Raw genomic sequence first — 26,624 nt, 5'->3', positions numbered from 1 at the left:
TGTCAAATTCTGTATACAAATGAAATTATCCTTCAGAAGCGAATGAGGAATACTTTCTCAGATAAACAAAAGTTGAGGAAATTTGTTACCAGTAAACCTTCCTTGTAAGAAACACTGAAAGATATTCATCAAAAAACAACAAAATGATAATGATGTAGATTAGAAACTTAGATCTACATGAAGAAAGGAGGAGCATCATAGATGAATGAAGGTAAAATACAGTTCTTAGTTTTTCTTATTATTAATTGATCTGACAGACAACAGTTTGTTCTGAAGAATAACAGCAACAAAACTTATGGTGATTATAGCTTATAGATAATTAAAATGAATGACACCAGTGTTGTAAAGGATGAGAAGAAGAAAGTGGGAATACTTTATTATAAGGTACTTCCACTATCCATGAATGGGAAAGTGTTATTTGAGAGTGAAGTTGGTTTAGTTGTAAATGCGTATTGCAAACTCTAAGATAGCCACTGAAAAAAAGTTTTTTTTAAAAAAAACATAATTGCTATGCTAAGAGAAGAGGTAAAAATGGGACTTTTAAGGCAATGAAAGTATTCAGTATGATACTGTAATGTTGGATACATGTCATGATAAGTTATACATTTGTCAAAACTCATAGAATGTACAGCACAAAGAGCCCCAATGTAAACTATGGAACTTAGTTAATAGTGTATCAGCATTGGCTCCTCAGTTGTAACGGCTGTGCCACACTAATGCAAGATGTTAATAACAGAGGAAACAGGAGGGAGTGGTAGCGAAGGGGTATATGGAAACTCTAATTTTGATTTAATATTTCTGTAAACTTAATAAAACTGCTCAGAAAAAAAAGTTGTAAAGTGCCAAAACAAAACAGCAAAGCACCAAGTTTCCCAATTCTAAATAATAATATTAATTTAATAGACCTAAATTTTCTGGAAGGGATGCTGAACAGTTTTTGAAATTCCTGTTGTAAACATAAGTAACATTTGAATCATTTGCTCAATTTTGCATCAGTATGACTGCCATGGTGAAGATGCCTTTACATATTTTCCAATGGTTTTGACTTTTCCTCCTAGTTTCTGTTACATTCCAGTCAATATGAGGAAAATACCAATGCTGGAAACAGGAGAAGTGTCTTCTACATCTGAAAATTCAGGAGTTACAGCTGAAAATGTTTCATGTGAGAATGGAGAAAGGATGCTGACTTGCCATCACCTAATGGATTGGCACACTCTTTTTGTGAAGGGCAGTGTAGTATTTTTTGGCCATGAGGTCTCAGTTGCTATTACTCAGCTCTGCTCTTTTAGTGAGAAAGCAGCCTTAGATGACATGGAATCAAATGAATGTGGCTTGTTCTTGATAAAACTTTATTCACAAGAATAGGTAGCAGACCAGATTTCTCTTGATGGCTATAATTTCTTGACTCTTGTTTTTATTTTTATTTTCTGTAAGTTATTGGGGTACAGGTGGTATTTGGTTACATGAGTAAGTTCTTAGTGGTGATTTGTGAGATTTTGGTGCACCCATCACCCAAGCAGTGTACACTGCACCATATCCTGTAGTCCTTTATCCCTCACCCCCCTCCCTCTCTTCCCCCCAGTACCCAAAGTCCACTGTATCATTCTCATGCCTTTGCATCCTCACAGCTTAGATCCCACATATCAGTGAGAACATACGATGTTTGGTTTTCCATTCCTGATTTACTTCTCTTAGAATAATGGTCTCCAATCTCATTCACGTCACTGCAAATGCTGTTAATTCATTCTTTTTATGGCTGCATAGTATTCCATTGTATATATATATATACCACAGTTTCTTTATCAACTCATCAATTGATGGGCATTTGGGTTTTCCACGATTTTGCAGTTGTGAATTGTGCTGCTATAAACGTGTGTGCAAGAATCTTTTTTGAATATTGAGTTATTTTCCCCTGGGTAGTTACCCGGTACCGGGATTGCTCCATCAAATGGTAGTTCTACTTTTAGTCCTTTAAGGAATCTCCACACGGTTTTCCATGGCAGCTGTACTAGTTTGCATTCCCACCAGCAGTGTAGAAGTGTTCCCTGTTCACCGCATCCATGCCAACATGTACTGTTTTTTGATTTTTCGATTATGGCCATTCTTGAAGGAGTAAGATGGTATCGCATTGTGGTTTTGATTTGCATTTCCCTGATCATTAGTGATGTTGAGCATTTTTTTCATATGTTTGTTGGCCATTTGTGTATCTTCTTTTGAGACTTGTCTGTTCATGTCCTTAGCCCATTTTTTGATGTGATTGTTTGTTTTTTTTCTTACGATTTGTTTGATTTCGTTGTAGATTCTGGATATTAGTCCTTTGTCAGATGTATAGATTGTGAAGATTTTCTCCCACTCTGTGGGTTGTCTGTTGACTCTGCTGTTTCTTTTGCCGTGCAAAAGCTCTTTAGTTTAATTAGGTCCCAGCTATTTATCTTTGTTTTTACTGTCTTTGCTTTTGGGTTCTTGGTCATGAAATCCTTGCCTAAGCCAATGTCTAGAAGGGGTTTTCCAACATTATCTTCTAAAATTTTTATAGTTTCAGGTCTTAGGTTTAAGTCCTTAATCCACCTTGAGTTGATTTTTGTATAAGGTGAGAGATGAGGATCCAGTTTCATTCTCCTACATGTGGCTAGCCAATTATCCTAGCACCATTTGTTGAAATGGGTGTCCTTTCCCCACTTTATGTTTTTGTTTGCTTTGTCGAGGATCAGTTGGCTGTAAGTATTTAGCTTTATTTCTGGGTTCTCTATTCTGTTCCACTGGTCTGTGTGTCTGTTTTTATACCAGTACCACACTGTTTTGGAGACTATGGCCTTCTAGTATAGTTTGAAATCAGGTAGTGTGATGCCTCCAGATTTGTGGTTTTTGCTTAGTCTTGCTTTGGCTAGGCAGGCTCTTTTTTGGTTCCATATGAATTTTAGAATTGCTTTTTCTAATTCTGTGTAGAATGATGGTGGTAGGATTGCATGGAATTTGTAGATTGCTCTTGACAGTGTGGTCATTTTCACAATATTGATTCTACTCATTCATGAGCATGGGATGTGTTTTCATTTTTTCGTGTCATCTGCAATTTCTTTCAGCAGGGTTTTGTAGTTGTCTCTGTAGAGATCTTCTGAAAGACTTAACTTTTTGGTTAGGTATATTCCTAAGTTATTTTATTTTATTTTTGCAGCTATTGTAAAAGGGGTTGAATTCTTGATTTGATTCTCCACTTGGTCGCTGTTGGTGTATAGAAGAGCTACTGATTTGTGTACATTAATCTTGTATCCAGAAACTTTGCTGAATTCTTTTATCAGTTCTAGGAGCTTTCTGGTGGAGTCCTTAGAGTTTTCAAGGTAAACGATAATGTCTTCTGCAAACAGTGACAGATTGACTTCCTCTTTACGGATTTGGATGCCTTTATTTCTTTCTCTTGTCTGATTGCTCTGGCTAGGACTTGCAGTACTATGTTGAAGAGGAGTGGTAAGAGTGGGCATCCTTGTATTGTTCCCGTTCTCAGAGGGAATGCTTTCAACTTTTCCCCATTCAGTATTATGTTGGCTGTGGGTTTGTCATACATGGCTTTTATTACATTAAGGTATGTCCCTTGTATGCCAATTTTGCTGAGAGTTTTAATTATAAAGGGATGTTGGATTTTGTCAAATGCTTTTTCTGTGTCTATTGAGATGGTCATGTAATTTTTGTTTTTAATTCTGTTTATGTGGTGTATCATATTTATTGACTTGTATATGTTAAACTACCCCTGCATCCCTGGTATGAAACTCCCTTGGTCATGGTGGATTATCTTTTTGATATGTCGCTGGATTCAGTTAGCTAGTATTTTGTTAAGGATTTTAGCATCTATGTTCATCAAGGATATCGGTCTGTAGTTTTCTTTTTTGGTTATGTCCTTTCCTGGTTTTGATATTAGGGTGATGCTGTTTTCATAGAATGAATTAGGGAGGGTTCCTTCTTTCCTTATCTTGTGGAATAGTGTCAAACGGATTGGTACCAATTCTTTGAGTGTTTGGTAGAATTCTGCTTTGAATCCCTTTGGTCCTGGACTTACCTTTGGTGGTAATTTCTTAATTACCATTTCAATCTCGCTGCTTGTTATTGGTCTGTTCAGGGTGTCTATTTCTTCCTGATTTAAGCTAGGAGGGTTGTATCTATCCAGGAATTTATCCATCTCTTCTAGGTTTCTAGTTTATGTGTGTAAAGGTGTTCATAGTAGCCTTGGGGGATCTTTTGTATTTCAGTGGTGTCAGTTGTGATATCTCCTGTTGCGTTTCTTAGTGAGATCATTTGGATTTTCTCTCTTCTTTTGTTGGTTAATCTTGCTCATGGTCTGTCAATTTTATCTTTTCAAAGAACCAGCTTTTGTTTTTTTTGAGACAAAGTCTTGCTCTGTCACCCAGGCTGGGGTGCAGTGGTGTGATCTCGGCTCACTCAACCTGCACCTCCCGGGTTCAAGCAGTTCTCCTGTCTCAGCCTCCTAGAACCAGCTTTTTGTTTCATTTATCTTTTGTATTTTGTTGGTGTTTTTTCAATTTCATGTAATTCTGCTCTGATCATGGTTATTTCCTTTCTTCCGCTGGGTTTGGGTTTGGTTTGTTCTTGTTTCTCTAGTTCCTTGAGGTGTGACCTTAGAGCATCTGTTTGTGCTCTTTCAGACTTTTTGATACAGGTACTTGGGGCTATGAACATTCCTCATGGCACCACCTTAGCTGTATCCCAGAGGTTTTGATAGGTTGTGTTATTATTGTCATTGAGTTCGAAGAATTTTTTGATTCCCATCTTGATTTTCTTTTTGACCCAATGCTCATTCAGGAGCAGGTTATTTAATTTCCATGTATTTGTATGGTTTTGAAGGTTCTGTTTGGAGTTGATTTCCAGTTTTATTTTACTGTGATCTGAGAGAGTGCTTGATATAATTTCAATTTTCTTAAATTTATTGAGGCTCATTTAATGGGCTATCATATAGTCTATCTTGGAGAAAGTTCCTTGCGCTGTTGAATACAATACATATTCTGCAGTTGTTGGATGAAATGTTTTGTATATATCTGTTAAGTCTATTTGTTCCAAGGTATCATTTAAATCTTTCTTTGTGAACTTTCTGTCTTGATGACCAGTCTAGTGCTGTCAGTAGAGTATTGAAGTCCCCCACTATTATTGTGTTTCTGTTTGTCTCATTGCTTAGGTCTGTTAGTAATCGTTTTATAAATTTGGGAGCTCCAGTTTTAGGTGCATATATGTTTAGGATTGTGATATTTTCCTGTTGAATAAGGCCTTTTACCATTACGTAATGTCCCTCTTTGTCTCTTTTAACTGCTGTTGCTTTAAAGTTTGTTTTGTCTGATATAAGAATAGCTACCCCTGCTCGCTTTTGGTGTCCATTTGCATGAAACGCCTTTTTCCACCCCTTTACTTTAACTTTATGTGAGTCCTTTTGTGGTAGCTGAGTCTCCTGAAGGCAGCAGATCGTTGGTTGGTGGGTTCTTATCCATTCTCTGGTTCTGTATCTTTTAAGTGGAGCATTTAGGCCATTTACATTCAATGTTAGTATTGAAATGTGAGGTACTGTTGCATTCATCATGCTCTTTGTTGCCTGTGTACTTTTTTGTTTGTTTTTTTGTTTTTTGCCTTGTAACGTGTATTTTTGTTATAGGTCCTATGTGATTTATGCTTTAAAGAGGTTCTGTTTTGTTGTGTATCCAGGATTTATTTCAAGAGTTAGAGCTCTTCTAGCAGTTCTTGTAGTGGTGGCTTGGTAATGGTGAATTCTCTCAGCATTTGTCTGAAAACAACTGTATCTTTCCTTCATATATGATGCATAGCTTCAATGGATACAAAAATCTTTGTTGATCATTGTTTTGTTTGAGGAGGCTGAAGATAGGGCCTCAATCCCTTCTAGCTTGTAGGGTTTCTGCTGAGAAATCTGCTGTTAATCTGATGGGTTTTCCTTTATAGGTTACCTGGTGTTTCTGTCTCACAGCTCTTAGTCTTAGCTCTTTCCTTAGTCTGAGCTGTGTATAACCTGATGACAGTGTGCCTAGGTGATGATCTTTTTGCAGTGAATTTCCCGGGTGTTCTTTGTGCTTCTTGTATTTGGATGTCCGGGTCTCTAGCAGGGCTGGGGAAGTTTTCCATGATTATTCCCCCAAAATATGTTTTCCAAGCTTTTAGAATTCTCTTCTTCCTCAGGAACACCGATTATTGGGTTTGGTCATTTAACATAACGCCAGACTCCTTGGAGGCTTTGTTCATATTTTCTTATTCTTTTTTCTTTGTCATTGTTGGATTGGTTAATTTGTAGACCTTCGAGCTCTGAATTTCTTCCTTCTACTTGTTCAATTCTATTGCTGAGACTTTCCAGAGCATTTTGCATTTCTAAAAGTGTGTCCAAAGTTTCCTGAATTTTTTATTGTTTTTTCTTTAAGCTATCTATTTCCTTGAATATTTCTCCCTTTACTTTTTGTATTGTTTATTTGATTTCCTTGCATTGGGCTCCGCCTTTCCCTGATCCTCCCTGATTGGCTTAATAACTAACCTCCTGAGTTTTTTTTTTTTTCAGGTAAATCAGGGATTTCTTCATGGTTTGGATCCATTGCTGGTGAACTAGTATGATTTTTCAGGGGTGTTGAAGAGCCTTGTTTTGTTGTATTACCAGGGTTGGTTTTCTGGTTCCTTCTCATTTGGGTAGCCTTTTTCAGAGGGAAAGTCTAGGGCTGAAAGCTGTTGTTCAGATTCTTTTGTCCAACAAAGTGTTCCCTTGATGTAGTGCTCTCCCCCTCTTCCTGTGGATGTGACTTCCTGTGAGCCAAACTGCATGATTGTTGTCTCTCTTCTTCTGGGTCTAGCACCCAGCGAGTCTACCCAGCTCTGCGCTGGTACTGGGGGTTGCCTGCACAGAGTCCTGTGATGTGAACCATCTATGGTCTCTTAGCCGTGAATATCGGCGCCTGTTCCAGTGGAGGTGGCAGAGGGTGCAATGGACTCCGTGAGGGAGGGTCCTTAGCTTTGGTGGTTTAATGCTCTATTTTGGTGCTAGTTGGCCTTTTGCCAGGAGGTGGTGCTTTCCAGAAAGCATCAGCTGTAGTAGTGTGGAGAGGGACTGGCAGTGGGTGGGGCCCTAGAACTCCCAAGATTATATGTCCTTTGTCTGCCGCTACCAGGTTGGGTAGGGAAGGACCATCAGGTCGGGGCGGGGGGATGGGTGGGTCTTGGGGGATGGGGGTGGAGTTATGTACCTAGGGGGATTATGGCTGTCTCTGCTGAGTCATGCAGGTTGTCAGGGAAGTGGGGGAAAGCCTGCAGTCACAGGCCTCACCCAGCTCCCATGCAAAACTGAAGGGCCGGTCTCACAACCCACAGCCACCATGCCCCCCCCAACAACAGCCCGGAGCGGCTGGAAAATCTGCCCCAGGCTACCTGCCTCCCAGCTGCGAACTAAAAAGGCTGGGTCCTATCCCCGCCTGTGGAGTCTGCACACCGGATTTGCGTCGTCTCGCAAGTTCTGGTCAGGAGGCTTCTCACTCCGTTGAAATTGTTACAAAGTTCAGTTAGAGACTTCCTTCTCCCTGTGGAGTTGTACCCCTGCTCCTCAGGCCACCTTCCAGATGGATCCCTGTGGTGCCAGGCAGGAATGGCCTGCAAGGGGACGCAGTGAGCTCTCAGGGCTTTTCTGCTGCTTCCTCCACCCCTGTATTTCACTCACCTCTCCAAATTGACTCAGCTTCAGGTAAAGTCGGAAACTTCTCCCGCAAACAGACCTTCAGCTTCTCCAGTGGGAGTGTGTGTTCCGGAGAGGAAGGGCTCCTTTTCCCACTTCCACAGTTGGGGCACTCACAGTATTTGCAGTATTTGCAGGCACTCACAGTATTTGGAGTTTCTCCCAGGTCCTGCAAGAGCAGTTTACTTCCTTCAGAGGGTCTGAGATTGCTGGTTTGTTCTTGCAGTCTGTCTGGGGCTAAAATTCACAATGCAAGCCTTCGCATGCCGCTCTGTCTGGACCTGCGATCTAGTCCTGCCTCGGGTCGACACAATGATCTCCCCCTAAATCAGTTTCCTGACTCTTGATCTAAAATGTGCATCAGGGAAGCTCACTGAATAAGTAAATAAAGAGATTCCACAAAAGAAACTTTAGTGCGTTCCTCAAGATTTCCTGCAAGGTCAGATATTACAGGTAAACAGTTTAGATTTTGGTTTGCGATTTGGAAACCTAGCATGAGTGACTCCATTTTGAGTTGCTCTGTTGAGTGTAGTGCAGCAACTCAGTCCAAATCAGTGGCTTTTCATAATTTTATTTAATAATGTTATATGATCAAAGCTACAGGTAGGAAAAATAGTGGCTTGAAATGTTACTAAACAAAGAGAATGGAAACAAATGGACTAAGTGTTCAATCCAGAAAGGTAGAAAGGAAATAGCAAAATGCAAAAAGGAGTTAATACTGAAGTGGAAAGTGATGAATTTGATCATGGTTCTTCTGAAAAAAGAAAATAGAATTGACGACTTACATCAAAGACTATTTATAAAAATTAGTAGAACAATCATTGATTGGCACATCTAACCCTGAGAAAATAGATTTTTACATATAAAAGCATATTAAATTTGAAAATCAAAATGACATTTCTGACTTTCTCAAAATACAGTAAAATTGTCTTAAGACATATGGACATATAAGCGTGAAAGAAACTCCCAAATAATCATACCCAACAAGAAATAGATGGTTTTAGAAGCTACTTACAGGAAACCTATAAGGAACAGATTATTCCTATACTATTTAAGCTACTATAAGGTGACAAGTATGGGAAACCGCATTCTTTCTGTAAGCGAAACATAACTGCTGTGGATATAGAACCGCCCAGTAATATTGAAATGTTGAATGTGTCTGGATACCAAATTAAATTAATAGTACAAGAGAAGATAATTCTAGACCAATTACAAGTAAAATTAAAGATGTAGAACTCCTAAATAAAATGTTAGCAAATCAAATCCAGGAGTGTTTAAAGGACTAGAACATGGAACCAAGTACTGTTTATTCCTAGATCATAGGGTAATTCAGTAATTGGAAATCTATTACTTTAATTTGCTATATTAGGTGAAAAATTATCTTGAAGGATGATGAAAATCTATTTGATAAAATTTAATATCCATTCCTAATTTAAAAAATAGAACCCCAAGAAATTAAGACTAGATAAATATTTTGTGTGCATAATAAAGTATTAATAGCAAACATCATGTTAATGGTGAAATGTTAGAGCATGGATTATCAACAGGAGGAACAGTTCTTGAGGGGACAAAATAAATCTTGACATATAAAGATATACATATAGTACATAATACAGATTTATAGTGTATTTATGGTATTATTAATAAAATTCCATGGAGGGCAATTAGGGAAAACACTTAAAAAGACTCTTGGGGGCGCTAATGACAGTTTGGGAAACACTGCTCTAGAGGATTCCTCATTAGTTACAAATAAGACAGAGATGCTTGCTGGTACCACTGTTATTCAGCGGTGTTTTGAAAATTACAGCAAACGCAATGTCAGTTAAATAAGTGACATAAACCTTGAAGAGTAAAAGCCATAATTAGAGTACATGGAGATAGCATTAGAGACATAAAAGATCAATTGAAAAATGATTTCAGGAGAACTGAATAATTCATTGACAGTCATAAAAAATGGTTGGAATAAGTGGGAGGATTTAATGTAAATATTTTAAATATCTTGGCTGGGCGCGGTGGCTCACACCTGTAATCCCAGCACTTTGGGAGGCCAAGGCGGGCAGATCACCTGAGATCAGGAGTTCGAGACCAGCCTGGCCAACATGGTGAAACCTTCTTTACTAAAAATACAAAAATTAGCCGGGCGTGGTGGCAGGCGCCTGTAATCCCAGCTACTCGGGAGGCTGAGGCAAGAGAGTCGCTTGAACCCGAGAGGCAGAGGTTGCAGTGAGCTGAGATCACACCATTGCACTCTAGCCTGGGCGACAAAAGTGAGACTTCGTCTCAAAAAAAAATATATATATATATTTTAAATATCCTGAAATTATCTTGAAATTTATACATTTCATACATTCATTTAAAAATTTGTGTTGAACACCAGTTGCATGGCAAATACTGTTCTAAATGCTGGGTGTACAGCAGTGTATGGAACAGATAAGAACTCCTCTAACTGACATCATTGTGGTTAGAGCTAGACGGCAAACAAAGAAGTGTAAGTATGTACTATGTCAGGGTGGTGATAATTCCCATCAAAATTCCAGGAAGATTATTTTTAGACTCTGATAAAATAGTTTAGAATTCATCTGGAGCAATATCTGTGAGAGAATGAGAGAAGTTCTGAAAGATTGTCCTATTTGATATTGAAATATAATAGAGAAATTAAATCACTGGTACCACAAGATAGGGCAGTGGGAGAAAATACAGAGAGGGCGAGGAAACATTCAGGCAAAAATGAGAATTTTTGTCCAAAATAAAATTGACATTTCAGGTTAGTGGAGAAGTGGATTGTTTAGTGAATTATGTGTATCAGCCAGGTATTCGGTACTCCAAAAAAGATTTCAACTGAGTCAAACAACTAAGTCATAAAAACAGATAACATTAAAGTACCAGAAACAGGACTTTGAAAGCATGACCCTAGAAGTAGTAGAGAAAAGGTCAATATTTCCCAAGGGCAAAGAGTACCAAAAACAGTGTGAAAAGTCACATGATAAACTGGGAAGATATTTAAGTACATGTAATGGACAGAGGGTTAATGTTCTTGCTAGATATCTTAAAATCAAGAAAAATAAACTGAGTAAAAAGATGCAAAGGCCATAAGATGGAATTCACACACAGTGCAAGTTGATTTTTTTTTTTTTTTTTTTTTTGCCTGCCAGAGTGCTACAGATAAAACAGGTTGCTAATACCCAGTGTTGCTGGTGGGCTAGAGTGTTCATGCAGCTTTCTGCAGGCCAGTTTGAGAGTATTTATTAGGATTTTAAAAGTGCATTCATTGACCAGCACTTCACCTCTGAATTTAGCGCAAGGAAATAGCTGGGTAAATGGGCAAAACTATTTTGTATAAAAATATTCATTGTGTTCATAATAGCAAAAAATTGAAAATCATCCAAATGTCACTTGTGTTATAACTCTATACACTGGAAAAGTGAGCAGCCATGAAGATGATGTAGATTTGTTTCACCAACATGGAAAAGTACCTGTTACATAAATATTTAAGCATAAAGATGAGGTTGTAAAATGTATGCTTAGTATGCTGTGATTTCATAAGACACATGGAACTGTATCTTCTTATATGCCGATTGATGAAGATGGTATCAGTGTATACACCAAAGAGATTAAAAGTGGTTATTTATCTGAGGGATGATTTTGTCTTCATAGTGTTTAGAATACTAAGAAGTTTCAGCAGTGGAATGCCTACTCTTCTTATAACCAGAGTGGAAACGGAAGCATTTTGTGAGAGGGCTGGAGGGAAGGTGAGAACGGGCGTTGGGAGGCCGTTCCATGGCTCCAGGCCTAGGGCTGCGGAACTCAGAACAGAACCCGGAACCCGGAACCCGAGTGCCTGCCCAGGTGGGGGCCGGAGGGAGGGCGGGAGGACCCCAGCGGACCGGAAGGGCTTGTGGCACGCGGCATTCCCCTCAGAGGGCCCCGAGCTGCCTTCGCCGTGGCATCATGAAGTTTCGCGCCAAGATCACTGACAAAGGCTGTCTAGAGCTGTTCATCCACGTCAGCGGCACCGTCGCGAGGCTAGCGAAGGTCTGCGTGCTCCGCGTGTGCCCTGACAGCCTATGCTTCGGCCCCGGGGGCTCCGGCGGCCTCCGCGAGGCCAGGTTGTGGTGCGAGGTGCGGCAGGGGGCCTTCCAGCAGTTTCGCATGGAAGGTGTCGCTGAAGATCTCAATGAGATCCACCTGGAGCTGACGGCGGAGCACCTGTCCCGGGCGGCGAGAAGCGCAGCGGGCGCGTCCTCGCTGAAGCTACAGCTGACCCACAAGCGCCGCCCTTGCCTCACGGTGGCGGTGGAGCTGGCCTCCTCCTTGGGCCGCGCTCGCAGCGTGGTGCACGATCTGCCCGTGCGGGTGCTTCCCAGAAGAGTGTGGCGAGACTGCCTGCCGCCCAGCCTGCCCGCCTCCGACGCGAGCATCTATCTGCCGCGCTGGAGGACGCTGAGGAGCATCGTGGAGAGGATGGCGAACGTGGGCGATCACGTGCTGGTGGAAGCAAACCTCAGTGGCAGGATGACCCTGAGTATGGAGACGGAGGTGGTGTCCATTCAAAGTTATTTTAAAAATCTTGGAAACCCTCCCAAGTCGGCTGTGGGTGTGCCTCAAAACAGAGACCTGGAGAGCATGGTGCAAGTGCGGGTAGATAATCGGAGGCTTCTGCAGTTTTTGGAGGGACAGCAAATACATCCTACGACGGCCCTATGCAATATTTGGGACAATACTCTTCTTCAGCTTGTTTTGGTTCAAGAAGATGTCTCTCTTCAGTATTTCATTCCTGCCTTGTAAAAATTCAGCCAGCTTAGATTTTTTTTTTAAGCTTATCTTTTCAAAACTAAAACAGACCCTGAGTTAATTGGGTTGAAAGTTTGCACCTTCCCTGACTTATGCAGGGCGTATATTTTGTTGAGCCCTTCCTCCTTTGCAAAATTTATATTAAAGCATTGGTAAAACAGTTCGGTAGTTTATGTTTTGTTCATTGGGTTTGTCAGGTTTTTTTTTTTCCTGCTTAAGATTCTATCAAGAAAGTTATTCTTCAACTCTTTTTTTCGGGGGGGGGTGGAAACAGGGTTGTAATGAAATAAGTATTTTTGAATGCTGAAACAATTGCATCAGTATTTTATTATAAAATGCTGCTGTGTAAAGCGGGAAAGTTCTCCTTTTAAAATATGTATAAGTGTTTTCCGAGGGTATTTCTTATGTAGAGAGCTAAATATATCTGCAAGGTAAAAGGTATTTAGCATGTGTGTGCATTACATATTCTTTGTTAAGCCGTGTTTTGTCATAGGATATATCAAAGAATATATCAGTGTACATGGTTTTTAGATTTATTATCTACATAGTTTGAATTGCTTATTTATTAGGTTCATTTTTTACATGTATCATATTCACATTAGGAATCAAGGAAATATAGGCATATCTCAGATATTCCAAGTTTGGTTCCAGACCACTGCAAAAAACAAATATTGCAATAAAGACAGATGAGTTTCTTGGATTTTCAGTACATATAAAAGTTATGTTTGCATTATACTGTAGTCTGTTGAGAGTACAATAGTACTATGTCTAAAAAATGTATACATCTTAATTTTAAAATACTTCATTGGTAAAAAATGCTGCTCATCATCTGAGCCCTCAGCAAGTCATAATCTTTTTGCTGGTGGGAGGTCTTTACCTCCCTCTTGATAGCTGCTGACCGATTCCAGTGGTGGTGGTTGAAGGCTCAGGTACCTGTGGCAATTTCTTAAAATAAAGTAGTTAACTTGCTGGATCGATTGACTTTCATGAAAGATTTCTCTTTAGCATGGGATGCTTTGGGTATTTTATCCACAGTAGAACTTCTTTCAAAACAGTCAGTCCTCTCAAACCCTGCCACTGGTTTATCAACCAAGTTTATAGACCATACTAAATCTTTTGTTGTTATTTCAACAGTATTCACGGCATCTTCACCAGGAGTAGATTCCATCTCAAAAAAATCACTTTCTTTGCTGAGTATTCACGGCATCTTCACCAGGAGTAGATTCCATCTCAAAAAAGTCACTTTCTTTGCTTATCTATAAGAAGCAACTCTTCATCTGTTTGTTTTATCTCAAGAGTGTAGCAATTCCTTAAGGCTCTACTTTTTTTTTTTTTTTTTTTTTTTTTTTTTTTGAGACAGGGTCTGTCTTTCTCACCCAGGCTGGAATGCAGTGGCACAATCATGGCTCACTGCAGCTTCAAACTTCTGAGCTCAAACGATCCTCCTGCCACAGCCTCTCCCGTAGCTGGGACTACAGGCGCATGCCACCATGCCCAGCTAACTTTTTAATTTTTCTTTTGTAAAGAGGGAGTCTCACTATGTTGACCAGGCTGGTTTTGAACTTCTGTCCTCAAGCAATCCTCCCGCCTTGGCCTTCCATAATGCTGGGATTACAGGCATGAACCATCATGCCCAGCCTCCACTTCTAATTCTAGTTCTCCTGCCGTTTCCACCACACTTGTGGTGACATCCTCCACCAAAGTCTTGAACTCCTTGAAGTCATCCGTGTTGGTTGGAATCAACTTCTTTTTTATTCCTGTTAATGTTGATATTTTGACCTCTTCTCATGAATCATCAATGTTCTTACTGCCATCTAGAATGATGAATCCTTTCCAGAACATTTTCCATTCACTTTGCCAAGATCCATTAGAGAATCAGTATCTATGGCAGCTATAAACGTACAAAATTTATTTCTGAAATAATAAAACTTGCAAGATGAAATTACTCCTTGATCCATGGACTGTGGAATGGATATTGTGTTAGCAGTCATGAAAACATTCATCTCCTTTTGTATCTCCACCAGAACTCTTGAGTGACCAGGTGCATTGTTAATGAGCAGTAATATTCTGAAAGAAATCTTTTTTTCTGAGGATTAGGTTTCAACAGTGGGCTTAAATTATTCACTAAACCAGATGCTGTAAACAGATGTGCTGTCATCTAGGCTCTGTTGTTCTATTGATAGAACACAGGCAGAGTAGATTTATCATAATTCTTAAGGGCCCTAGGATTTTCAGAATGGTAAGTGAGCATTGGCTTCAACCGAAAATCACCATCTACATTGGCCCCTAACAAGAGAGTCAGCCTGTCCTTGAAGCTTTGGAGCCAGGTATTGACTTCTCCTCTCTAGCTATGAAAGTCCTAGATGGCATCTTCTTCAATTGGAGGCTGTTTGTCATCATTGAAAATGTGTTGTTGAGTGTAGGCACCTTCATCAGTTATCTTATAATAGCTAGATCTTCTGGATAACTTGCTGCAGCTTCTGCATAAGTACTCGCTGCTTCACCTTGCATTTTTATGTTCTAGAAGTAGCTTCTTTCCATAAAACTTATGAACCATCCTTTATCTACAGCCTTTTCTTCTGCAGCTTCCGCACTTCTCTAAGCCTTCATAGCATTGAAGAGAGTTAGGGCTTTACACTGGGTTAGGTTTTGACTTAAGGGAATGTTGTGGCTGGTTTATCTTCAATCTAGATCACTCATACTTTCTTCATATCAGCAATAAGGCTGTTTTAGTTTGTTATCATTCATGTGTTCACTGGAGTAGCACTTTTAATTTCTATCAATAATTTTTCCTTTGCATTCACAGCTTGGCTAATTGTTTGCCACAAGAAGGCCTGGCTTTAGGCTGTCAGGTCATTAGACATGGCTTCCTTACTAAGTTTATTTCTAGCTTTTGATTTAAAGTGAGAGACTTGAAACTCTTGCTTTCACTTGAGCACTTAGAGGCCATTGTAGGATTATGAATTGGCCTAGTTTCAATATAGTTATATCTCAGGGAATAGAGAGGCTTGAGGAGAGGGAGACAGAATGCTGGTTGGTGGAGCAGTCACACACATTTATCAATTAAGTTCCCTGTCTCATTTGAGCATGGTTTGTGGTGCCCCAGAACAGTTACAATAGTAACATCAAAGAACACTCATCACAGATCATCATGACAGATATAATGATAATGAATAAGTTTGAGATAATGCAAGAATTACCAAAATGTGACACAGAGACATGGAGTGAGCACATGCTTTTAGAAGAATGGCACTGATAGGCTTGCTTGATGCAGAGTTGCCACAAATCTTCAATTTGTAAAAAGTGCAGTATCTGAGTAGTACAGTAAAGTGAAGCACAATAAAAGGAGGTAAACTGTAGTCAAGTTCATGTTAACCAAAATGTTGCTTTAAGGGTAATTTTTGGATAAATCAGGTTTCCATTCATCCTCTTCCCTTCCCCACCCCCAGCCCCGCCAGTATTCCAGTACTTTACTTAGAAAATAATTCTTAATGTTTCATTGTTTTGAGAAAAAGGAAGAGAGGTTGTAAAAGGATGGTATAGTGATGAACAGTCTCAGGGTGAGGAGTAGCTTATATTCTTCTATATTAAATTTTAGTTTAGTTTTTTTGGTGGCTTATGCAGTAAGATAAGCATTAACTTGGCAACCTTTATATCTGCATAGTTAGTAAATTTCTATGACTACATTTTTATCAGTAATGAAAAGTTTCCTACTAGATTTGGTGATAAAACACTTAAACTTGTTAATTTGTTTTGATGATTTCTAAATTCCACCTGTGGTGGTATGGAAAGAACACACAAACGTTGGACCCAGGCAAGTCACTTGAACCCTCTGGCTTATTAAGATCTCTTTCCGTTGGGCTAGATTCTGATTTAATGCTATTAGAATTGTAACATGGGAAATTTAAACAGTTGTTTTCAAAAGTATTTCTGAAGTAGTCTTTAAAAATTATTAATAACCACTTTGGAGGTATAGTGTATGCTCTTTGAAACTATTTAGTTTATATCTTCTGAGTTACATACAAAAATTGTGAACATTTTGTTTGGTGAGTATTTTCAGAGCTGTTTGTGAAGTTTTTTTTTGTTTTTGTTGTTGTTGTTGTTGTTGTTTTTTTTTTGAGGTGGAATCTCACTCTCTCGCCCAGGCCAGAGTACAGGGGTGTAATCTCGGCTCACTGCAACCTCCGCCTCCCGGGTTCAAGCAATTCTCCTGCCTCAGCCTCCTGAGTAGCTGGGATTACAGGCGCACACCACCGTGCCCGGCTAATTTTTGTATTTTTGGTAGACATGGGGTTTCACCATGTTCATCAGGCTGGGCTTGAACTCCTGAGCTTGTGATCTGCCCGCCTCAGCCTCCCAAAGTGCTGGGATTACAGGTGTGAGCCACCGTGCCCAGTCTGTGAAGATTTTTAATCAAGCCATTTTTTGGTTCATTTAAGAAATCTTCTGCCCTCATGAGCACTTCTGTAGACTTTATTTTTTATTTATTTATTTATTTATTTATTTTTCTGAGAAGGTGTCTTGCTCTGTTGCCCAGGCTGGAGTGCAGTGGCACAATCTTGGCTTACCCTAACCTCAGCCTCCCGGGTTCAAGTGATTCTCATGCCTCAGCTTCCCGAGTAGCTGGGATTACAGGTGCCCACCATCACACCCAGGTAATTTTTGTATTTTTATTAGAGATGGGGTTTCACCATGTTGGCCAGGCTGGTGTCAAACTCCTGACCTCAAGTTATCTGCCTGTCTCAGCCTCCCAAAGTGTTGGGATTACAGGCATCAGCCAGTGTGCCTGGCCTTTTGCAGACTTTAAATGCAAGATAAAAGTGGAGAACACAGCTGGGCGCCGTGGCTCACACCTGTAATCCCAGCACTTTGGGAGGCCGAGGCAGGAGGATCACGAGGTCAGGAGATTGAGACCATCCTGGCTATCATAGTGAAACCCCGTCTCTACTAAAAATACAAAAAAAATTAGACGGGCGTGGTGGCATGTGCCTGTAGTCTCAGCTATTTGGGAGGCCGAGGCAGGAGAGTGGCATGAACCCGGGAGGCAGAGCTTGCAGTGAGTCGAGATCACGCCACTGCACTCCAGCCTGGGCAACAGAGTGAGACTCTGTCTCAAAAAAAAAAAAAAAAAAAAAAAAAAGAACACATGCCTTACTACACTGAGGAAGTTACAAGATCTGCAGGTTTTGATTTTGATATAACAGAAATTCCTTATGTTTGTTTCAGACATCTCTTCCAAATTTTTTCCCTTTTTAGAAAAATTAAATGAAAATTTTCAAGCTATAATAAAAAGTATTTTTTACTAGTTTCATACCCTCTCCTCTTCTTCTTTCCTCCAGTTGTCTATCTCTAGTTCTGTTGCTTTGTCTTTATATACTTAATAAAACCAACAGAAATGAAAAATCTAATGGTTTGTTTTAGAACATAAATAATTTTACAGTTTAATCTTTGATGAATTATTATGGTTTACTTTTAGTAATTCATTAACAAGGAGTATCTATCAAAAGTTTTATAGCCTAGTTTTGTAATGTAGCTTTTGAAAATGGAAAAGATAATTTATTCTTCTACTTAGGTTATTCCCTAATCTGCAGAGATATGTTGCCTATAATATTAAACATCAGTAGACCATCTAAATATAATGTTTTAACTAATATTGTATAATTATACAGTAAAAACATTTTACAATACAGAAATTTTAAAATGAATAGAAAGCTATTATTACAGTTTTTAGTTTAATTGTGAAAAACTAGAGAGTGCCTGTTTCTATAGTCATGCATTAGTTGGCTGAATTTAAAAGCTTTGTAAAGGACTCTCATAGGAACAAGAGCTCAGAGATGCCTTAGAGCTGATCTCATCCAGTTGTCTTGTTTATAGATAAGAAAAGTTTCACAGTGCGTAAAAGTCAACAAGCGTTTTTATTTCCTAATGCCAGAACTCAGTTTAGAACCCAGTCCCCAGACTGTTCGTAAATGTTTCAGTAGACTTACAGCTTGGATATACTTTTGTTCATTACAATAAATCTAGAGTACCATATGAATGTTTTACTTAATCTATAAGGATAGAATTTAAATTTAAAAAATCTCAAACCTTTTGGAAGGGCATTGTCATTTTGTCCTTGTTTAAAGATGTCCTTTGCTCTTGCAGGCAGGAAGGAATTTATTTGCCACACAAAATGATAATTCAATGAAAATAAAGTCTTACATTATAAAAAGTCAAAGTCTCAAGTTTACAAATTATTTAAGCATCTTCCATTGTTTCTCATAGGGAGACTACTGAGAAGCAAGAAAACACTCTGCCTTTTATGTTTCACTGTATCTGTAGAAAATAAATCATTGGAAAATGTATTAAAGTGCTTTCTTATATCCAGAATTTATTGTCCCACTAGATGCCATTTGCTGAAAGCTAAACTGGCTTATTCATATGACAGACTTGTACTTTTTAAACATTTTACTGCTAAAAAGAAACTACTCTTGAGTGTATATTTATTCAGTGAATAGGTTGCCATTATCAAAAGAAATCAGACAAGTGTCTCTTTCCCTGGTTAATTTCCATAAGGACCCTCCTAGTTCTGGTTATCCCCATTCGGGTCCAGGCATTTGAGAAATACTTGGTGAATTAACATGAGTCTGGAAACACATCAGAATTATGATTTTTTTTTTAAGCAAACCAGTAACTCTCTTTGGTAATGGATAGTACATAAGTGTGTAGTGTGGTTCTTAGGCTAGGAGCCAGTATGTAATAATTTGTAGCCCATCTTATATACCTGTGTATGTATGTGAAGTTCCTGGTGAGTACTCCCATTCTACCAACGTTTATTATTTTCCCATTTGCATTATTTAGTACTTTGTATATTACTAGTTTTCTTGTGCCAGAGTCTAACCTAATAAAAGTTCCTGATTCTTATCTGTATTAACTTTCCTTACATGAGTAATAATAGCTGTTATACCTCTTTATCCCTCTGCTTTCCAAAGATAAAATTAGTTTGTGGCCGGGCACAGTGGTGCGGGCCTGTCATTCCAGCTACTCTGGAGGCTGAGGAAGGAGGATCACTGGAAGCCAGAAGTTGGAGGCAGTAATGCACCCTGATTGCACCTGTGAATTTCCATGGCCCTCCAGCATGGGAAACACAATGAGGCTCCGTCTCTTAAAAAGAAAAGAATTAGGGCCCAGTGCAGTGGCTCACACCTGTAATCCCAACACGTTGGGAGGCTGAAGCAGGCAGATTGCTTGAGCCTAAGACCAGCCTGGGCAACAGAGCAAGACCCTGTCTCTATTAAAAAAAAAATACAAAAATTAGGCAGGCATGGTGGTGCATGCATGTGGTCCCAGCTACTTGTAAGGCTGAGGTGGAAGGATTGCTTGAGCCCAGGAGCTCGAGGCTGCAGTGAGCCGTGGTCACGCTACTGCTCTCCAGCCCAGTTGACAGAGCGATACCTTGACTCAAAAAAAAAAGAAAAGAGTTTTTAAAAGTTTGTGGTATGTGCTATTAGGATAGTCTTATTCACTTTATTCCTTAGTGCTTTCTTAATTGTCTTAAATGACTATGAAGTTAAAAGACTGTATATTGCTTTAGTTAAACAAATGAGGTTTATGACAGGCAAAGTCAGACTTTTGTTGACCTCCGTTTAGTGTATTTATATAAGAAAGACCTTATGACACATTTTTTATGTCATTGTTTTATGACAATTGGAATATTTGTGAGGAAAATTTGTAGACAATGACAACTGTAGACTAGAGCATTCCTTTAAACTCAAGGGAGTCTGGCATGGATTGTCAAACTGAAAATGTTCAGAAACTGAATCCTGTTTCCTTAAAGCCTTAGACTCTTTCCTGAGAGTGATAAGGAATTATTTCTTTTATTTGTGATTTTAAACATAAGAGCATTACTTATTGATAAGAACATATCAACAAACATAAGAACATACTACCTTGTAGTATGTTTTTACCTGAAGGCAGGTTGAGAAGAGACATCTCTTCCTATAGTTCATTCACAAATTACTGAGTGTATATTATGTCGCAGGCACTGTTGTATGTGCTACGGATACTGCAGTGTGAAAAGCAGGTATTTATATTTGTAAATTAAATGACAGGTCTTCCTGGCATAATGGTCTGTTCTGGTTTGGATATATGTAGGTAATTCTTCATGGTAAGGAAATAGGATTGTTGCAAATGAACCAGTGTAATGCATGTTGGCTTTTCAGTTGTCTGCTTTGTGCGTCTGGAAGACACCTACCTGTACTCTTCAGTCATAAATAAGAAAATAGATCAGACTTTTTGATTCATGACTCTCCATGGTGGCCCAGACATTACCTTTTATTACCAGACATTACTTTTAGTTGGACAAATTTTGAGGGTAACATAGTTAAGATTAAGAGCCCTGTGTAAATGACCTCAAAATGGATTTGAAATAGTGGGAGTAAACTGGAGTTGCCCTGTCCTAATTTTTTAGTTTTGCTTTCTTTGAGACCAGAGGTATTCTAATTGCAGTTATGTTTCACACCAGAGTGAGCCAGAGCCCCAGTCACTGGAGACACAATGAAGGTTCTTAGAGTGTGAGCGGTCACATTCACAAATGACCTCATAGGACATATAGTGGTATAGAAGGAAGAGGATACTAGACTCTTACAAATCAGGACGCCAAGGATCTGGTCTGTTTGACAACTCGTCAGGTGTGTGCTCTTGAAAAAGACACAGCATCTCTAGGTTACAGTGTCTTCAGGTGAAGAGACTAGATACCAGTTGGGTCAGGTTTCCTTTGGCTCTGATTCTGTGAAATACCACCCCTGCTGATAATCAGAGCCACTAAGGATCTCTGACAGTCTGATGTTTCTACTACTCATCTTTTCAGTAACATTAATGTCAATGGTAATTATTTTTATTAAGTTTTAATACTACTGTTTTTCTGGAAACAAGGAGAGCAGTGTATTTCTACTTAAAAATATGGTTCTTTATGTGATCTAGACCAGAATCTGAAAGTACTCACTTTTAACCACATGCTTATTTAATTTGTGCTGTAATACTGAGGACATACCTTAATAGTGTCAAGAAAATAATTGAATCACCACTCAGTGGCAGCCTAATTTTCCATGCCAATTGAAGAAAGTATTTTCCTCTCACAAATTGGTTTGTAAGCATTAATTAATGCGGTGGGTTAATTATCCACATTTTTCTTAATATTTGCTTCCCCTGCAGTGTTTTGGTGTCTTTGGAGCAACATGATGTCTGTTTATTGAAGCAGTTGTTAAAGAACTTTGTGTTGAAATATGCCTTTGCTGTCCTATAATTTTTTATTAATGTGTTACCATACTCAATCTCATGTTTATCAATTTATAATAGTTTTCTAGCACATTGGCAAAACAAGCTTTCCACACTTGTCTGCGTTTAGAAGCATGTTTAAAGAAGTAGCAATAGTGTATTCCACTAAAATAATAATTCGAAAACATAATTTTATATAAACGTAACTATTAAATTACCTAGTATGTTTATGTAGTATCAGTTTATTCATTGCTTATTTGTGCATTTTGCTGATGTCAAATGTGAAAATAAATATTTATCTTTCAATTTTCAGGAACACTGAGCCTAATATGTTGTTTAGCTTAGCAGGCTAATGTTAATGGGATGTGTTTGTGTTTAATTTCAAAATATTACCAAAGCATTATATTTGATAACTTTTTATTTTGCTATAACTTTAGACTTATAGAAAACTTTCCAGAATAGTAAAAGTAACTCCTATAAACCCCTTCCTTCCTTCATTTTGGTGAATAGTGACTCCAGTAAGCCTTTTAACCACGCCCACCAGTTGTTTCCTTTTTCCCCAGTTTCTGTATCATTCTGTCCATCTGTCTGCATATGTTTTTGTGAACCATTTGAAAGTGGGATGAGGCATCATTCCATGACTCCTAAATACTTCAGTATGTAGTTATTAAGAATAAGGACATTCTCTTATAGTACAGTTACCAAAATCAGGAAATAAAATATTGGTACCATACTGTCTAATCCAAAGTTAAAACAGACAAACATGAGGAGCCTTTCTTGATATGAGTCACTGAGAAGGATCTGTGAAGTCCCTGTGAAAAATACATAACCCAAATCAGATCAACAGGGATAATCAGACAAAGCCAAATTGATAGGCATTCCCTAAAATAACCTGTACTCTTTGAAAATGTCAAGGTCAAGAAAATACTAATTTTTGGTGCGCAGATTGTCTGGTTTGGACGGTGGGCACTGCTTCAGTCTGGCTCTGTGGCCTTTTGACATACACTTCCTTACTGGCACAGCAGAATCTTTCAGGCTTATCTTGTCCTTGCCCTGCCTCAGCCCTGCAGTCAGCCATTTCTCCTAGGTCACTGGTTCCTTTCATTGAAAAATGGTATTTGGGAGTTAGATATGCTCATCGCTACTGTTGTATTGCTTCTAGCCTCTCTTAGTGTACAAAGCTAGAAAATACACACTTGCACACACACATAAATCTACCAGTACACCTCTTTGTCACATACCATATTAAAAACTGAGTTCATGTATCTGCCTTTATGAAGAGTCTCCTCAAATCTTTTGCTCAAAAAAAAAAAAAAAATGAGCTGCTTCCTTTGTTATCAAATTGCAAAAGTTCTTTATATGTTGTTTATATAAAGTCATTTGTCATTTGTATCTATTGTGAATATTTCCTTCCAGGCAGTAGTTGCCTGTTTATTTTCTCTTGATAAGCAGAAGATTTTAATTTGGATGAAGTCAGAAAATTTAGTATTTTTCATTGTACTTGTGTTTGTCATATTGAACACAAGTATTTACCTACACCCAGGTAATGGAGATAATCTCCTATGTTATCTTCTTTGTAGTTTATAATTTTAGTTTTTATGTTTATGAGCCATATTGAAATAATTTTTGTAAGTGATGTGAGGTTGCAGTTAACATTCTTTTTTTTTTTTCTATATAGCTATCCAGTTTTTTCAACACCATTTAAAATATTTTTCCCATTGAATTACTTTGGTGCCTTGTCAAAACTCATATAATCATATGTGTTTGTTTCTGGATTCTAGTCTATTTCATTCATCCATTAGTTTATCCTAATGTCAACAACACTGTCTTGATTACTGTAAATTTGTAATAAGTCTTGAAGTCATGTACTGTGTTACAACTTTTTTCTTCCTCCTAAAATTGGTTTGGCTCTTCTAGATCCTTTGAATGTCTACTGGAATTTTAGAATGACCTTGAGAATAGCTCTATATAAGCTTGCATGAATTTATAATCAGTTTGGGGAGAATTGATACTTTAACAACATCGAGTCCTCTGAGCCATGGTCATGATACAGATCTTCACTTCTTTAGGTCTTTATTTTCTCTCTGCAGTATATTGTAGTTTTTAATGTAGAAGTCTTGTACATTTCTTTTATTAAGTGTATTTTTAGGTATTTGGTTTTATAATGGTATTTTCAAAATGAATTTTAAAAATTTTATTTTCTAATAATTTCCTACTAAAATATATAAATAACTGATTTTTATATATTGACCGTGAATACTAAGACTTTGCTAAATTCAACTATTAGTGCTATTAGTTGCTTAGTAGATTTCTTAGGATTTTCTATATAAGCAATCATGTCATCTGCAAATAGATATTTACTTCTTCCTTTGCCATCTTTCTGCTTTTTATTTCTTTAATTCGCCCTATTGCACTGCTAGAACTTCTAGAACAGTGTTGAATAGGCAAGGAAAGAGAGATAGCTTTTCTATGTTACTGTTCGAAAGGGGGAAAGCATTCTGTATTTCACCATTAAGTAGGATGTTAGGTGATCCTCCCCACTCAAATAGTTCTTTTATTAGATTGAGGAGATGCTCTCTAGTCTTAGTTTGTTGACAGTTTTTAATCATGAATAGTTTTTAATCATGAGTTTTGTCAAAGGCTTCTTTGACATCTATTTAGGGTAACATATGGTTTTTCCTTTACTTTTAGTATGGTAATTCACAGTGATTGATGTTTGAAAAACTGGCCTTGCTTGGTTGGAATAAACCCTACTTGATCATGATGTATTCCTCTTTTGCTTTTTGAAATAATTCATATAGGCTTGATATTTCTTCTTCCTTAAATGTTTTACAGAATCCATCTGTGAAGGCATCTAGGTTTGAGTTTTCTGTGTAGGAAAGTTTTGATAATGAATTTTATTTATTTAATCTTTATGAAGATATTGAGATTTTCTATTTCATCTTGTTTAGTTTGGGCAACTTGTCTTTCAAGGAATTCATTTCATCTAAGTTGTAAAATTTATCGTTATAAAGCTGTTCATTGTCTTTATTGCTATTTAAATGTCTTTAGTATCTATGGTTATTCCCTCTTTCATTACTGAAATTGATAATTTTTGTTTCATTTCTAGAGAGCTTTTTTTGAAACATCAATTTATTAATTATTGGTGAAGAACTTTTGGCTTTAATTTTTTTCAAATTCTTTTTATGTATGTTATTGGCTTCCACTGTTTATTTTTTTCCTATTTCTGTCATTCTGCTTCCTTTTCCTGCTCTCCTTCCCCTTTACTTTGAGTTTATTTAGCCCTTATTTTTCTAGTTTTTTTTAAAAGGTGGAAACATAGATTCTTAATTTTAAATATTTTTTCTCTAAGATTTTGAGTTACTGCTTTGGTGGCATTCCACAAATTTGATATATGTTTCTTATTATTCATTTCAAAATATTTTGTTTCCCTCTTAATTTCTACTTTGATTGTTGGGTTATTTAGAAGTATATTAATTTCCAAATACTTGGATACTTTTCTGGATATTGTATTTCTATTGCTAACTTGATTGCTTTGTAATCTTTGGAATTTCGGTCTTTGGAATTGCCTGTGACTTATTTTATGGCCCAGCATATGGTCTAACTTGGTGAACATTCCATGGACACCTGAAAAGGAGTTTTATAAATGTCAGGTCAGGATGACCAACGGTGCTGTTCATATCTTCTATGTTTTTTGTTTGTTTTTTAAAATCTAGTTATTAATATTGAAAGGGAATATTAAAACCTCAAACTATGATTGTGTATTTATCTCTCCCTGTCAATCAGTTTTTGTTTAATGTGTTTTGAAACTCTCGTATTAGGTGTATACAGTTTTGATTGTTATGTCTTTCTGATGAATTTATCCTTTCATTATTATAAACTCTCCTACCAAATTGCTTTGTGGTATCACTTCCCCTTCAGATTGAAGAACTTCTTTCAGCATTTCTTGTTATACAGATTTGTTTGCAATGAACTTTTTTTTTTTTACTTGAAAAATGCCTTTTACAGCTTTAATTTCAGACTTTTTTTCTTCCAGTACTTTAAAGAACTATGTATCTTTAGATAAATCTATTTCTATCACTATATTGATCTATAATCATGTTCACTGTTTCTTCAAATATCTTCTACCTACTGTGCAACCTAATCAGTGTATTTTTCATTTCAGATAGTATACCTTTCAGTTCTAGAATTTGCATTGCATTTCTTTTTAAAAAAAAATTTTATAATTTGAATTCCTCTGTTTAGAATAGCCATCTGTTTATTCGTTATGATTACATATACTTTAATAACATTTGTTATAGACTTTTTTAAGTTCTTATCTACTAATTCTTCTGTCTGGTTCATCTTGGGGTCCATTTCGGTTATCTGCTTATTTGCTTATAAAGAGATAGGAAAAAATCCAAGTGTTTTTCCTACTTTCTATGTTCACACAGCCACTAACTCAGTACACACTCCTGACACCAGGTGTGTGTGAAGTTTTCCCCACGCACCAAGCAAGCAGCTCTCCAGCGGACACCAGCTAGATGCCCTCTAATTCAGTTCAGTCCTGACATGATCATGTCAGATCCCACAGCTTGAGGAGTGGGGATATAAAATTGATTAAACATGTGTTTTCAAAGAAGAAACAAACAAAATATCTAAAACTTAACACAGTGAATATTAACATTATGTAGTAGAAGTTTAATAGAAGGAAGGATCAGGGAGACTAAAATAACATTTGAGCATGACTTGAAATATTGGTAAAGATTTAATAAACTTGGAAATTTCTCTTTAGTGGAAAGAGGTTGAATTACATGAATACAAGCACGTGGCAGGTTCATAAGAGGTGAATGGGCTCATGTGGGGAATGTCAGAGGAGAGGAATGGT

At 37.8% G+C, this 26,624-nt stretch overlaps 2 protein-coding genes across 6 annotated transcripts in view; both read left to right on the top strand.

Moving 5' to 3' along the window:
* The window catches only part of EXOC2 (exocyst complex component 2), a 199,190-nt gene that overhangs the window by 17,975 nt on the left and 154,591 nt on the right, over window positions 1-26,624 (top strand). The window lies entirely within an intron of this gene.
* HUS1B (HUS1 checkpoint clamp component B) lies at window positions 11,646-12,656 on the top strand. The gene has a single exon (XM_030817230.1). The coding sequence runs from the start codon at window positions 11,660-11,662 to the stop codon at window positions 12,494-12,496; it is 837 nt and encodes a 278-aa protein (XP_030673090.1). The 5' UTR covers window positions 11,646-11,659; the 3' UTR covers window positions 12,497-12,656.

Source organism: Nomascus leucogenys, chromosome 8 (genome assembly GCF_006542625.1).
Source record: "Nomascus leucogenys isolate Asia chromosome 8, Asia_NLE_v1, whole genome shotgun sequence".
NCBI lineage: Eukaryota > Metazoa > Chordata > Mammalia > Primates > Hylobatidae > Nomascus > Nomascus leucogenys.
Note: the sequence above shows the minus strand (reverse complement) of the source record. Positions and strands in the feature narration are given on the sequence as shown.